General features: G+C 35.5%; 1 protein-coding gene and 1 pseudogene across 1 annotated transcript; both read left to right on the top strand.

The window, feature by feature from the left end:
- Positions 1 to 2004: 2004 nt before the first annotated feature.
- On the top strand, positions 2005 to 9192 carry LOC113294735 (annotated as a pseudogene).
- A 636-nt stretch (positions 9193 to 9828) lies between these two features.
- Positions 9829 to 10630, top strand: LOC113300593. The gene is made up of 2 exons (XM_026549796.1): positions 9829 to 10030; positions 10124 to 10630. Exons 1-2 carry the CDS (start codon positions 9933 to 9935, stop codon positions 10437 to 10439), a joined length of 414 nt encoding a protein of 137 aa, XP_026405581.1. The 5' UTR covers positions 9829 to 9932; the 3' UTR covers positions 10440 to 10630.
- Positions 10631 to 11409: the final 779 nt, after the last annotated feature.

Raw genomic sequence — 11409 nt, 5'->3', positions numbered from 1 at the left:
TGTGTATTATTTCATATTCACGATCTCAACCTTTTTCTATATTTTTTTCAGCTTTAGCATTTCACTCATAACTACTTCGCAATATATCGAAATTGAGTGATTCTTGGCTTGTTGGTTTCGCCTACTCAGTCACAATATATTGAGAATTTTCGAAGGCCAATATATATGTATTCAATAAAATATATATGCATATGCATATACATATACATATATATATGTATTATTCAATTAATACATTTTGAAATTCTTTAAAAAATCCACATCCAATCCATTTGCCTGCCCACTTGTGGATGTTTTCAAATTCGTAGGAAAATCGACTAGACATGGGTGCATTCCCAAATCCGTCATTTGGATGGACTTGGTAAGGGAGATACCAAATCCGTAATTTGTCTATCCGTCGCTCAACCCTGCCCGAGAATAATAAAAAAAAAGTGGCAAGCTAGGTCCCAAACATAAAGAAGCCCAATATCAAAAATATGGAAACGTTGTGCCATGGCTTGTTGATACATATTATATCCCCGTTTATAAGTACCAACACAACATCCTTATTATAGGAATATCCATAATAATAGTTTTGCATCGATTTATATCAGGTTGATACGTACCCGTATTAGGATACAACGCTCTAGTTAAGGCTGATACGCAAATACCAAAGTCTAACATTTTTAGTTATTCATTTTCCATATCATAATTCCAATAAATCTTTTTCTCTTAGTTGAATTGAAGGTTACATAGATGTCAAGTACATCAAGAAATAAACAGTATCAAGGAAAACATACTTTAAGTAGTACATATTCAAACCATCTAACGAGGAAAAGAGAAGAAAAATCAAAAGAACTACCTGGAATAAACATGATAGAGCCGATTAAACGGAGAAGGAATGGTCTTCAAGGAATAACCCGACCAGTTGGTAGAGATAATTCAAATATTTTGGTGTAACTTAACCACCAAAACTGCTAACATCGGCTACCAGCATTAACGGGCAGATACCATTCCATATAAGATACAAAAACATACTCGATTTTAGCCTCCAATCACCCAAATAGCACTTAACCCATGTTCTTACTACCGTCCTTTAGCAATCACGGCTACTGTCAAATTACTGGTTAATATGTATCAGTGATTTTCTCTCGATGGTTTGAAACAGTGGTCTTGGACTACAGTAGAACTTCGTTAAATTAATCCGCGATAAATTAATAACTTCGCTAAGATAATATTTTTTATCAGTCCGGACTTGGGCCAGTGTGCCAAATTAATAACCACGCTAAATTTATAAGATAATAAAAAATTGAAGTTTCCAATAGGGCCCAACTAATATATAAATTAATAATCAGTGTAATAACACTATATTGTGGTGCTTATTCAAATATGAATCTACGGTTATTTCTTTTTTGTTTACATTTATAAACATTGGACTTCATTTGTAATTTTTTACACTCCCTTGAGAAGTTCCAAAATGATTTTGTTGTGTTTTCTTCTTATTTTTTTAATTTTAATATTAAAATATATATATTTATACACATAATATGCCATAAAATAATTTAAATTGAGAAAAAAATCTCTAGATATCTGATACTAAACACTTATTTTAGAAATTTAAAGTTAATTTTGGTATGTTTCGATATAATAATAACTTATTAATTTGTTGATAAATTAATACTTCGCTAAATTGATAGAATTTAGCAGCCCAAAGACTACTAATTTATTGAAATTTTACTGTATACATTTTAACTCCTAAAGGAATTATTTCTAACGGTTATGAGTTCGAATCCTTACTTCCGCAGTGAAAGGGAGCAATCATGGTTACCGATACACCGAAGCTATGTGTGGGACCAACCATTCAAATATCCAACGAAGATGATTCACTTGGTTCCACCAGAACCACATTAGTTTCCATACTCATTGCAAACACCGAATAAAAACAAAGACGGAGATTTTTAAGGTTTATTTTCTTTTGTTTTCATTTTTATTGTTGTAATAAAATAAAATTAAACCCATAAAATAATCTGATTTTTGTTTTTTGTTGTTCCCCATTAAAAAAAAATACAGAGAAATTTCATTCTATAGAGAGAAGGGGAAGGAGAGAAATGAATCATCCAAAGGAATCAAATGGCAAAGAAGAAGAAGAAGCGTTAGGATCGAGCTTAACAATGGAAAGGGTAGCTGCAGCTAAACAGTTTATTGAGAATCACTATAAAGCTCAGATGAAGAACATTCAAGAACGTAAAGCAAGGTATGCAAACACAGAATGTCTTCAATTTTTTCTGAATTTTTGTGGAATTTCTGTGTTAAATCTGGTTTGATTTTGTGGTTTGGTGAAATTATTTGAGTTTTTCTTAATTTTTGATCTGATTTTGTTGTTGGTGTTGAATTTGGTTACATTGAATTGTTGAAATTGAGGGTTAATTTTGAGGTTAAATTAGGGTTGAGTTAGTAAATGAGGGAGATGAAGGATTCATGATTATAATGTTAGGGTATGGGAAATGGGAAAGTGATAGGAGGATTCGAGGCACACCACTTGCTGGCTGGTGTGATGGTGCCATAATAAGCCTTTGGATCTTGGAATTCACCACAAATGGTGCACCATGCCTATGATTAAGGCTTATGGTAACATCTACGTTAGACTATGAGCAAGTGACATGCGGCCTATCAAGGTTTGTAGAAATGTAGAAACAAAATTTCCTAGAATATTACAGTTTGTTACTTTGTTTGAAACGATTGAGTAAATGTGTGTGTTTATTGTGCGTTTTTGTAGTTCTATGTTCTGGCTGAGCATAAATGTGACGATAGTTATTTGTGAATTATCGAGACCATGTGTGTTTCTCTTGGACGCTTGCTCTACACCAACCATGCTAGGCTGCACACCACTTGCTCACTGTTTACTCGTGGCTGGTGATGTGGCTCCATAATTACCCTAAGATCGTGGCATATACCAGCACGAGGATAGCACTCATGGATGGGCACCATGCCACCACCACGAGCAACCGTGCAGCCGAGCATGGTTGGTGGAAATGAAAAACAAAATTTCCTTGAAGTGTTACAATATGTTGAACTACTTCATCGAATGTGTTAGTTTAATGTGTGTTTTGAGGTTCTGTTTTCTAGCTGAGGATAAGTCCGACTTAGTTTGCTAATTATTGAGGCTATTTGTCTGTACTATGTGTAAAGCAGAACTAGAGTTTTGATTCTTAAAAAAATGAGCATGATATCTCTGAATGCATATTGCATGTAGTACTTTTGAGTTAATGTTGTAATTCTTTAAGGACATGATATCCTGATTCTTACAAAAATGGAAGGCATAGAGCCTTAAACTAGTCTTCAAGTAGAATTCCCACAACCGACTTATTACCCTATATATACCATATGAACCTACCTTATTGCTCTATGGTATATATAAGGGACTAAGTTGGCTATGGTATGTGTACATTAGAGGGACTGGAATTCTACTTCGTAAGTAGTTTTAAGGCTTTAAGCCTTCTATTTTCTGTTGATATCATTGGTTCATTTCGAAGAACTTTAGGGTAATATGAGACCGGATCGAATTCTAGTTCAAACTAGTTGTTTGTGGCTGGTGACATGGTGCCATAATTTCCCTTGGATCATGGTATTCACCACGAATGGTGCACCATGCATATGATTATTGCTTATGGATGGGTGTCATGCCACCATTCTGAGGAAATGGTGTGCAACCTTTCATGGTTGGTAGAAACGAGAAACAAAATATCCTAGAATGTTACAATATGCTTGAGATGTTTCATCAAGTGTGTGTGTTTGATGCGTGTTAGGATATAACAATAAACAAAATGCAAAACTGATAGGGCACTTGCTCTACACCGACCATGCTAGGCTGCACATCACTTGCTTGCGGCTGGTGCATGGTGCCAAAATAACCCTTGGATAGCATTCACACTCAAAGGTGCGTCATCCCGAGAATTAGGGCTCATGGATTGGAGCGATGCCACCATCATGGGCACTGCGTGCAAGTGATGTGCAGCCTAGCATGGTTGGTGGAAATGAGAAACAAAATTTCCTTGAAATGTTTCATCAAGTGTGTATGTTTAATGTGCATTCTGAAGTTGTCTTTTCTAGCTGAGGATAAATGCGACATAATTTGCTAGATAATGAGGCCATTTTGTGTATCTCTCTAAAGCTGACCTCGAGTTTTCTCTTACATTTTGCACTGTTAAGTTATTACCGTAATTGGGAAAGTGCTTAATTGAGTGTTGTTTGTCATATTGCTCTGGTTTTTCTGCTGGAGCAAGGTGGCCTCGCTGTTGATATGAGTTGTTTCTTTGTCTTTTGTTCAGACGTCATGTGTTGGAAAAGCAATTAGCATCCTCAGATGTACCTGAGGAGGAACAAATAAATTTGTTGAAGGATTTGGAAAGGAAAGAGACAGAGTTTATGAGACTTAAGAGGAATAAGATTTGTGTTGATGATTTTGAGCTGTAAACCATCATTGGGCGTGGAGCATTTGGAGAGGTACGAGCTGTTAACACTCCACATTTATGTTTCTTTATATGAAAGAATAGGTTGATTCTTTGTAAGAATTTTAGAATTAGGTGCAAATTGAAAATTTACCATATACGTCATGCCACTGTGACGAATAAATTCTGGCGGTAATTCCTTGACTGTTGGTAATATGTTATTTATTGTTCCCTTATTTTCTCCATACTTGATAATTTGCGTCCCAGAACCTTTTATGACCATGCAAAATAGTGTTGATTCTCATGTTTAGTCAATTTGCATCACCTTGGGACTCTGGATTTTAAGTCTTTGAAAACCCACTTGTTGTAAACAGGTTTTCAAGGAGAATTAGATCCAATTAGTTTGAACATTCTTTTGTTTCTTGGTTCATATGCTTTGTATTGACACAGGTAAGGCTATGCCGAGAGAAGTCCTCGGGCAATATATATGCCATGAAGAAGTTGAAGAAGTCAGATATGCTTAGCAGGGGCCAGGTGAGGTTAAACATCATTCCCATCCTTTGTTACTAAGCTTGTGGAAGGTGTCATTTTGTTATGCGTAGATTACATTTTCTCCATGGTTCACAATGTGTTCAGCTAATTAGGAAAGTTGTATCTGTTTAATAAACAAATTGTGGGTATTTCACTAACTTGTTGTTTCTTTTACTTTTATTATAACTAAGTTTGATTCATGATTTATTTCGGAGCTCATCTTTTGACAATTAGGGTCCTAAATAAACCATGTGAAACTGTTTTCTTCTCGATGCAATGTGTAAGAATGTTTGTATGTGTTTGTTTGAAAGATGTTGATTGTCGGGTGATGTACTCTACCATAGGCTTGCCATTTTGATACCTTGGTGTCGACTTGCTTATTATTGTCTGTGCTTTGGATTCAACATTTTATGTTCAGTTTGAAATCCTTTAGCATTGATTTCCTTTTCATTGTTAGTATAGCGTCTACTTCGGTTGATGGAGAGAACAGTCACGGAAATCATGCATTTCCTTGCATCGTTTGTGAAATGTTTTGATAGGTCCACTCCTTTTCCGTCCATACCATATTTGCTTCTGTAGTCCGCTTTATCAATCATATGCCAGCTCTTCACTGAATTTGGTTTGTGTACTTAGAGATTTATTTTTTCACCCGTAGGTTGAACATGTTCGAGCTGAAAGGGATTTGCTTGCGGAAGTTGGCAGTCACTGCATTGTGAAGTTGTACTACTCATTCCAAGATGATGAATACTTGTACCTAATTATGGAATATCTTCCTGGTGGAGACATGATGACTCTCTTAATAAGAGAAGACACCTTAACTGAAAGTGTGGCTAGATTTTATATTGCTCAAACCGTCCTGGCCATAGAGTCCATTCATAAGCATAACTACATTCACAGGTTAGTAATTATTTACAAGTGAATTAGATTGAGAAAGGTTACATATCTTTTGTAGGAGTAACTTCATCCTTTAAATTAAACTACCCGTAAAATTCCGATCTTGCATTTTCAGGGATATCAAACCTGACAATCTTCTGTTAGACAAAAATGGTCACATGAAGCTGTCTGATTTTGGTCTTTGCAAGCCACTAGACTCTGCTACTTTGTCTACTTTACATGAAAACGAAGCAATGTCTGATGAGAACTTGCGAGAAACAGTGGATGTTGACAACAGCCTCCAGAAGGCAGAGGCTGGACGTAGGTGAAAAAGCCCAAGTGAACAGCTTCAGCATTGGCAGATAAATAGGAGGAAGCTGGTAGGCGTTGAAATTTTACATCATAGTGATATATTAGTTATTTTAAGGCATTTGTTTTAGGTCGCACTAACATGCTATTGGTTTTATCTTCAAGGCATTTTCAACTGTGGGTACACCAGATTATATTGCTCCAGAAGTATTGCTGAAGAAAGGCTATGGCATGGAGTGTGACTGGTTCGTATATCAATCCTTTTAACTCAGTGGTAGAACTTGTTACTTGTAACTTCGCCATCATGAGACATTTATCATTTTTGTGGTTTACTTAGTTTTCAGTCATTTGGTTCCACTTCCTTGCGACTTGCGACTGTCACCCCTCAATTGATTGCACTTATATATTTCTTATTAATAGTGGAATGTTGATTACCTTTCCTGTGAATGGCAACCTAGTACACATTTATGTTGATCTGTTCTGCCTTCCGTCATTTTGTCTTTTAAGAAGAAGTACCCCTAGTTTTTTTTAAAATATACTTCACTATTCACCAATTGGTTATAAGTTCTGCAGGACCAGGTTTAAGTCTATATAAACCACCTGTATAGAGCAGTACCTTAGATAGTTGTCTGTGAGACTTATACTCCTGTCCATCATCTTCAGATCTAGATGCGTCCTTTGAACTCATTACCAACTCTCTTTAAACTACCTAGCTTTTCTTCGCTTTCTGCTAAAATGTCATCTACTATTGTAGTGATGCCCTGTTCCCCTTTCTGTATCTGTGGGATGAGGTATCTAAGAGCCTATAACCCAAACCGACTGAAAGTATGTGCTCTATTAACCAAGTAAATGTGTTTCATGTAGCATCTAATGGTTTGTCCTTAGACATTGTAGTTAGTAGTTACCACATCATAGTATACTCTATGTGAGTGCTTTTTTCCTCCATTACTGCCCAAACTTTCTTTTCAACATTTTAACTAACATGAGCTATATTTCTCTTGCAGTAGTATTTGATTTGATATATTCTGATTCAGTGGACCACTTGCAGGTGGTCACTAGGCGCAATTATGTATGAGATGCTTGTTGGTTATCCCCCATTTAACTCCGATGACCCCATAACCACATGCAGAAAGGTGAATCTTCTTATCATAATTTGGGGCATCCTTGTGAGCCTAATCATCTGCGGAATTCTATACTGTTAACTTTAATTGTCAGTAGCTAAAGGATCGTTTTGATTTACTTTTGCATTTTGTTTGTATCCTTACAGGAATTTTAACTAATTATCTTAGACAATATTACTAGGACACGACCGCCTTATAAAGCTCAAGCAACCGAAGGTTTCTTGTTTATTTGACTCTGTTCAATAAATGATTTCAGATTGTTCACTGGAAAAATCACCTAAAGTTCCCTGAAGAGGCAAGGTTGACACCTGAAGCAAGGAATCTCATCTGTAGATTGTTATGTGATGTTGACCAGAGACTAGGTATTGGAGGGGCAGACCATATAAAAGTAAGACCTTAAATTATTTTTAAAATTCTATCATATGATTTTGTTCCTTGTATTCATTGTAATGGAAATGTCTCAGGCTCATCCTTGGTTCAAAGATATTGTTTGGCACAAACTTTACGAAATGGAAGCAGCTTTCAAACCAGAGATCAACGGGGAGCTTGATACTCAGAACTTTTTGAAGTTTGATGAGGTTAGGTGCTAATCGTCCTTACCAGACATGTTTGTTTATTTCGTGGGCCATAACTTATTCCATTTGTCACTTCCTAGGCGGAAACTCCCCCAGCAAGAACTGGTCTGGGCACTCACGGAAGGTACATCACCTGTTAATTTTTAAGATTAGATATTGTTCTCGAGTAGACTCTAGCAATTCTGACTTTGCGTAGGCGCCTCTCCAATAGCTTCTGGGAGTTGGCTAAACTTTAACTTCTGACATTTTAACACTACTCTATTACCGTGAAAATTAGTATCTTGGATTTTCTTTTCAAATCTATTACCATGAGATGTCTCAGGTATAAAAACTAAATGCATGTTCTAAATTGGTAAGCTCCCTTTAGTTATCTTCATATGTTTCTCTAAAGTGGATTTGTATCCTTCTTGTAAATTAGGGAGTGAATTCTCGTTAAACCTGTTTTATCTTTATTCTAAATGCATTGAAACTCATGTTTCTTTCGTTGACAGATGCTATTAACACCCAAAGATTTAAGCTTCGTTGGTTATACATACAAGAACTTTGACGCTGTGAAAGCGAAACATCAATCTTTGGGTATACGGTTCTTGCTTTTAAATTTAGAAACTGGATATCTCTTAAAGTTCTCTTGTTCTGTATTCCTCTTCATGCTTGTTAGTTGAAAGGGAAACAATCATGTAAATGGAACCTTACACTTAGTTATTTCATTGTTTGCAGATCGGAAGAAGAGTACATCACCGACACGACAATCGCTGGATTCTGTAAACAGTAATAAACTATAAAACTAACCCTGTTTGTTAGCCTCAACATATCTGCTGTTTAGGATTTATGTTTTTGACAAAGTCCAAGTATAGTATCCTTTTTCCTTTTGGCCCTGATCATGCTAGGTAAATTTTTCTTGCAGGTGATTCTGCTGTGGATTATTGTGCCAGGCCAACAATGTTGGAAATACAAACAGATAAGCTAACAATTGACGATTCCATGTTGCCATAGAAAGAAATGCAGTTAAGGCAATTCGCCCATGTGATGCATTCCGCTGTTAAAACTTGAAAGTTCTCGTATGACGATGATGGTAAAGAGCGTAGCACTGCCTGCTTAGTTTTCAGTCAGTCAGGTTATTGTTACCGTAAATTTGTGTTCTGTTTGATGAACCACCCACCGTCTAGATGTACAGTAGTATGTATTTAGAAAAACTGTCACTGGCGAAATGCATTATTAGTTAGTAGCAGTCAAGTGTCATTATGCACAATGTCCTGGCTGCCCAAGTCGGCACACCCTCATGCCTTACCTTGCGGTAGTTTCTGGTTTTTGCATCTAAACAATTCAGGAAAATTAAGCAAAGAAGAAATTTATGCATGTATGAGATTGTTCCTACACATTGCTAACCTGCCTATATGTATTATTCGGAAATCTCTTTAACAAACTGATAATCTTCGGTATAACATTTTAACTGTGGCTTAAGTTCTTCTTTTACAGTTTTACCTTCAAATTCATTCAAAATCAATATAGCTGTGTAGTTTTCCATTTGACACAACTTCTGTGTTACGAAGTGAGGTTAGAAAAGTTCTCTGAAATTTCCAATTTGTTGATTTCTCCAAAACCGCTTTAATTTCTTCGTCAACAGTCAATTTTTCTTTTTCCTTTTTCTTTTTGTGGTTGTAAATTTAACCATAATTTCAATGTCAACGATTTCAATTAAATAAAATCAACTTTAAAAAAAAAATATCTTTTTTTCTAATTTCCCGGTAGACCATGCATGTTGCTTCTTAAATCTAAAAGGATATACCTTTCCAATTAACTCTTCTTTTTAAGTTTGTTTCCCTTTCCTTTATCCATCGAAATCAATGAAAACGTATACTGAAAACATAGTTTGTATTACTTTTCTTGGTATAGGAGCAAGAGCAACACATGTCCTGTCCTGTACCCTAACTACTACTATATCATAGATTTCATTTCCCCAATATATATATATATATATATATATATAGACACCGACTCATCCTTCATTTGTACTTCTTGGGTCTCTCTCAATTCTTTTCTCCATCCTCCTCCATCTTCTTCCATCAACAAAATTTAAGCTTCTCACAAAAATAAAAATGTCTACAACTAATAACGTTTGCTGCTTGTGTGGTGATATCGGTTTCCCTGATAAACTCTTCCGCTGCAACAAATGCTGTAACCGCCTTCAACATTCGTAAGTACTTTTAACTGCATATTACATCTTGTTTTGAACTACTTAAGTACTTTATCTTTTCTAATTGTGATCATGAAATTACATTATCAACAGTTATTGTAGTAACTACTATGATGATTCGGCGTCGGTAGTGAATGTATCGTGCGATTGGTGTCTACACGAAGAGAGAGGCAGTATTACTACCGCCGCTGCTGCAACTTCTGGCAAGAAACAAATCTCTTCTTCTGGCAAAAGATCTTCGTCGTCTAGCAGTGGTAAAGATCATGAGTATAACTCATCAGGCGAGAAGATTAAAAAAAATGATAAAGAATCAACTACTAGTACTGATCAAAAGGGAAAGAATAGTGGTTCTCCATCTCCAAGAACTGCTGGCCGGAGATATAAATTTCTGAAGGATGTGTTATGTTGATCATGAAAGGATCAATCAGTATGTTAACGTCAATATCATCACGATCGTATCATCAAGAGTTATAGTATTTAATTTCCATCTATATATAGTTTTTTTGTTTAAATGTATGTTTCATGTGTAAATGGAACTTTATAATTAGAAACATGTATCAGGTTTTATTTATTGTGATAAAAATCTTCTTAATTAATTAATTAATGGTGATTTAGATCGATCCTTTTAATTTTAATTAACTTTTTTTTTTTTTGTTTTTGTTTTACTTATTTAGCACTGTACTTTGTTTAGGTGTAAGATCACATGAAAAGATTTGATCACTGATTGATTGGGATTTAGTACCTGAAAGAGATTTGTGATTAGAAACATAGAATCATATTATTTCTCTAATCACCGTACCTTATAATTATGATTATGTTAATTATGCTAGATATAAGTGTGAGTGGTCAAGTAATATGTCTCTGTCTGTCACATTGAGGTGTTGCGTTTGCCTTTAATATGTACTCACAATATAGTCTGAGCTGAGAGTAGTCTCTGTAAGAGAAATAAATTGACACCAAAAAAGGGAGATCATATAGCGTATCTAAAAACTGCTGCTAACTTTTTGTAGGTTCGTTGAAGGTATTTATGACATCCTTATCTCCATTTTTTCTCTGTAGTCTTCTTCATGCATATCTCCTAGATTGCCCTACTGAATTTTTGTTCTTAACTATACAACATTAAACTGTGTTTAGGCGGTTGTTGGGTTGCTGTCTAGTTCCTTTATCTCCTATGTGTTTGGGTGGCTTTTAGCCTTTCTTGCACTTAGACGCTTCTCTTCTTAACAAATTTATAACCTTGTAAGAGGCCAAAAATAAATAAATTCATTTAACTAAAACTTTTACTCAAGTTTTAGCGAAATCATTTTCACAATGAAGAAGAGCAAAACAGAACTGGAGATGGTTTAACTTGGAAATTTTCTTACGAAAGAACCACCCAT

Source organism: Papaver somniferum, chromosome 7 (assembly GCF_003573695.1).
Source record: "Papaver somniferum cultivar HN1 chromosome 7, ASM357369v1, whole genome shotgun sequence".
NCBI classification, from domain to species: Eukaryota; Viridiplantae; Streptophyta; class Magnoliopsida; order Ranunculales; family Papaveraceae; genus Papaver; species Papaver somniferum.
This window is presented reverse-complemented; position numbering and strand designations above follow the sequence as displayed.